The sequence below is a fragment of the Mizuhopecten yessoensis genome, unplaced genomic scaffold (genome assembly GCF_002113885.1).
Source record: "Mizuhopecten yessoensis strain PY_sf001 unplaced genomic scaffold, ASM211388v2 scaffold2519, whole genome shotgun sequence".
NCBI lineage: Eukaryota > Metazoa > Mollusca > Bivalvia > Pectinida > Pectinidae > Mizuhopecten > Mizuhopecten yessoensis.
Window position 1 is genome coordinate 101,299 of NW_018404586.1, and position 4,306 is coordinate 105,604.

The window sequence follows — 4,306 nt, forward strand, 5'->3', positions numbered from 1 at the left end:
TTTAACAGTAACACATACACTGGTTTGTTGTTATTTAACAGTAACACATACACTGGTTTGTTGTTATTTAACAGTAACACATACACTGGTTTGTTGTTCAGTTGTAACCCCCATAGGAATCTCTCTGTATATTGTCAGGTGTCATGGCATTCTTCTGTACCTAATTTTGAAGAGTCGTTATACAAATTGTATGTATGTAGTGCAGCATGTACTCAAAAGGGCTCCCCTGATGGTCAGTGTTCTCCCTGATGGTCAGTGTTCTCCCTGATGGTCAGTGTTCTCCCTGATGGTCAGTGTTCTCCCTGATGGTCAGTGTTCTCGTTTGAAATTTTTGTATTTGTTTCTTCGTTTGTTAGCACACACCTATGAAGTATTGATATGGAAGTGTAAGAACAAAATAGTCTATAAATAAAATGACAACACAAGACTTATGACCCGTTTGAAGTAATATAACCTCTATCTTTCTACACAGTTTACTGATTCTCTTATCACCACAGGGACAGCTTTCAGAAGTAAGTTTATCGTGTCTTGCACTGGCTGGCTTGATGAAGGGGATCAGGAGGCCAGAGACAGCACCATAGACCAACAATACACCCGCAACTATGAATTCACCTTTTACTTTGCCATGAACACCAGTAGGGAGTACAAGATGACTCCATTTTTCCGTGTACTGGGATCGTGGGCTACAGCTCCGGAGGTGATGCTGGGTGATGGGAATCCTAATAATGACTACAAAGTGGATATAGTTGTTGCTATCAAAGACTTTTACGGCAGTGTCACAACTGTCACCAACACTGTCAAGGTAAGTTATCAATTAGGACAGTGTCACAACTGTCACAAACACTGTGAAGGTAAGTTATCAATTAGGGAAGTGTCACAACTGTCACACACACTGTCAAGGTAAGTTATCAATGAGGGCAGTGTCACAACTGTCACCAACACTGTCAAGGGAAGGTATCAATTAGGGCAGTGTCACAACTGTCACACACACTGTCAAGGTAAGTTTTCAATTAGGGCAGTGTCATAACTGTCACAAACACTGTCAAGGTAAGTTATCAATTAGGGCAGTGTCTCAACTGTCACAAATTCTGTCAAGGTAAGTTATCAATTAGGGTAAGGTTTATAGAAAACATATTTTTCAAATTTAAACAGAAATATCATGATTTTCTTTTCAAAGGTTATGAACATTTCTAATCACGGAAAATATTCTTTCGTTTCATTTCTGAACGTATCACTTTCTGTAAATAAAATCTTCAAGCAAATTATCAACTGCATGATGCACATATTCAATTGAAATTTTATAATCCATTTAAAGCTGAAGTTTTGTGGACATATTCCACTTCAGGTGATGCCCACAGTGTAAGTTTTGTGGACATATTCCACTTCAGGTGATGCCCACAGTGTAAGTTTTGTGGACATATTCCACTTCAGGTGATGCCCACAGTGTAAGTTTTGTGGACATATTCCACTTCAGGTGATGCCCACAGTGTAAGTTTTGTGGACATATTCCACTTCAGGTGATGCCCACAGTGTAAGTTTTGTGGACATATTCCACTTCAGGTGATGCCCACAGTGTAAGTTTTGTGGACATATTCCACTTCAGGTGATGCCCACAGTGTAAGTTTTGTGGACATATTCCACTTCAGGTGATGCCCACAGTGTAAGTTTTGTGGACATATTCCACTTCAGGTGATGCCCACAGTGTAAGTTTTGTGGACATATTCCACTTCAGGTGATGCCCACAGTGTAAGTTTTGTGGACATATTCCACTTCAGGTGATGCCCACAGTGTAAGTTTTGTGGACATATTCTCCACTGTAGGTGATGCCCCCAGTGTAAGTTTTGTGGACATATATTTCACTGCAGGTGATGCCCCCAGTGTAAGTTTTGTGGACATATATTTCACTGCAGGTGATGCCCCCAGTGTAAGTTTTGTGGACATATATTTCACTGCAGGTGATGCCCCCAGTGTAAGTTTTGTGGACATATATTTCACTGCAGGTGATGCCCCCAGTGTAAGTTTTGTGGACATATATTTCACTGCAGGTGATGCCCCCAGTGTAAGTTTTGTGGACATATATTTCACTGCAGGTGATGCCCCCAGTGTAAGTTTTGTGGACATATATTTCACTGCAGGTGATGCCCCCAGTGTAAGTTTTGTGGACATATATTTCACTGCAGGTGATGCCCCCAGTGTAAGTTTTGTGGACATATATTTCACTGCAGGTGATGCCCCCAGTGTAAACCACCCAGGAAATCCCCACCTGTACAGAGATGTTATTGTATGAGGCAGAGAGGGACATGATGGGGATCCTGATGCTGTCTAATGGTGTGATTAACAGACTTACACAGGAAGTCAACAATAATGTATGTAACACACAGACTTACACAGGAATTCAACATTGATGTATGTAACACACAGACTCACACAGGAAGTCAACAATACTGTATGTAACACACAGACTTACACAGGAAGTCAACAATAATGTATGTAACACACAGACTCACACAAGAAGTCAACAATACTGTATGTAACACACAGACTCACACAGGAAGTCAACAATAATGTATGTAACACACAGACTTACACAGAAAGTCAACAATAATGTATGTAACACACAGACTTACACAGGAAGTTAACAATACTGTATGTAACACACAGACTCACACAGGACATCTAGAACAATTAAAGTATGTAGCATACAGATTCACACAGGACATCTAGAATAATGTATGTAACACACTGACTCACACAGGAAGTCAACAATAATGTATGTAACACACAGACTCACACAGGAAGTCAACAATAAATAATAATGTATGTTACACACAGACTCACACAGGACATTAATAATAATGTATGTAACATACAGACTCACACAGGACAACGAGAATAATGTATGTAGCACACAGACTTGCACAGAACATCACTGGTAACATATAGCACTCAGGACTTCACCAGTAATCTAACACACAGACATCATCTTTAGTTTAAATTGCAGGTAAAGGTATTGATACATCATGTGTTAACAAATCTGTTATGAATATTTTAATTATTGTTGCAAATGAGATGATTCTTTGCTAATATTGTTTATCATTGTTTTTCTGTTGTAGGGTGAAAACCATGCATATGACGTAGAGGTAAGAATGTTTAAGCTGATCTTGTCTGAGTCACCAAGTTCATGTCGTCGTGCAGCATCCGTTGTACATCCTGTCCTTGTTTATCCATCCACCTGTCCTGCAATCCATCCTTCTGTTACAATTTTTAGCTCACCTGGTCCGAAGGACCATGGTGAGCTTATGCCATACCGCAGCGTCTGTCGTCTGTCGTCCGCCCGTCCGTCCGTCAACTTTTCCTTTAAAACGCCACTAGTCATGAACGACTGAGCAGATTTTGACCAAATTTGGTCAAAAGCATCCTTGGGGGAAGGGGAACAATGTTGTATAAATGATGGGTCTGGCCTGCCTGGGGGGTGAAGGGCGGGGCCCAATAGGGGAAATACAGCAAATTCTTTAAAATCCTTCTTCTTCTGTAGGAATGAAAGGATTTGTTCCATATTTGGTCTGAAGCATCCTTGGGTGAAGGGAAACCAATTTTGTTTAAACTGTGGGTCTGGTCCGCACAGGGGCCTGAGGGGTGGGGTCCAATAGGACAAAACATAGCAAATTATTCTTTAAAATCCTTCTTCTTTTGTAGGAATGAAAGGATTTGTTACATATTTGGTCAGAAGCATCCTTGGGTGAAGGGGAACCAATTTTGTATAAATCGTGGGTGTGACCCCCCTGGGGGCTGAGGGGCGGGGCCCAATAGGGGAAATTTAGCAAATTCTTTAAAATCCTTCTTCTTCTGTAGGAATGAAAGGATTTGTTCCATATTTGGTCNCAAGTACTGTATGGATCTTTCTGAAATTTCATATGTACTTACAGCACCTACTTCATACCAATTATTTTAAACATATTCAGGTGAGCGATACAGGCCCTCTGGGCCTCTTGTTCCTTTAAAAGATTAGTAGTCCAGAACAACTGACGTTTTTAGCTCACCTGGTCCAAAGGACCAAGGTGAGCTTATGCCATACCGCAGCGTTCGTCGTCCGTCGTCCTGCGTCCGTCGTCTGTCGTCCGTCGTCCGTCAACTTTACACTACTAGTAATGAACCACTGAGCGGATTTTAACAAAATTTGATGTGCAGCATCCTTGGGTGAAGAAGAATCAATTTTGTATAAATGGTGGGTCTGGCCTCCTAGGGGCCTGAGGGGCGGGGCCAAATAGGGGAAATATAGCAAATTCTTCTTTAAAATCCTTCTTCT

The 4,306-nt window shown here is 41.1% G+C and overlaps 1 protein-coding gene across 1 annotated transcript in view; it reads left to right on the top strand.

The window, feature by feature from the left end:
* The first annotated feature begins 507 nt into the window (after window positions 1–507).
* LOC110446104 overlaps window positions 508–4,306 on the top strand; it is an 11,227-nt gene continuing 7,428 nt past the window's right edge. The window contains exons 1-3 of the mRNA XM_021491078.1: window positions 508–802; window positions 2,226–2,366; window positions 3,114–3,140. Of these exons, the coding sequence (XP_021346753.1) occupies window positions 2,274–2,366; window positions 3,114–3,140 (120 nt within the window). The 5' untranslated portion in view covers window positions 508–802; window positions 2,226–2,273. The remainder of the gene's footprint in view (window positions 803–2,225; window positions 2,367–3,113; window positions 3,141–4,306) is intronic.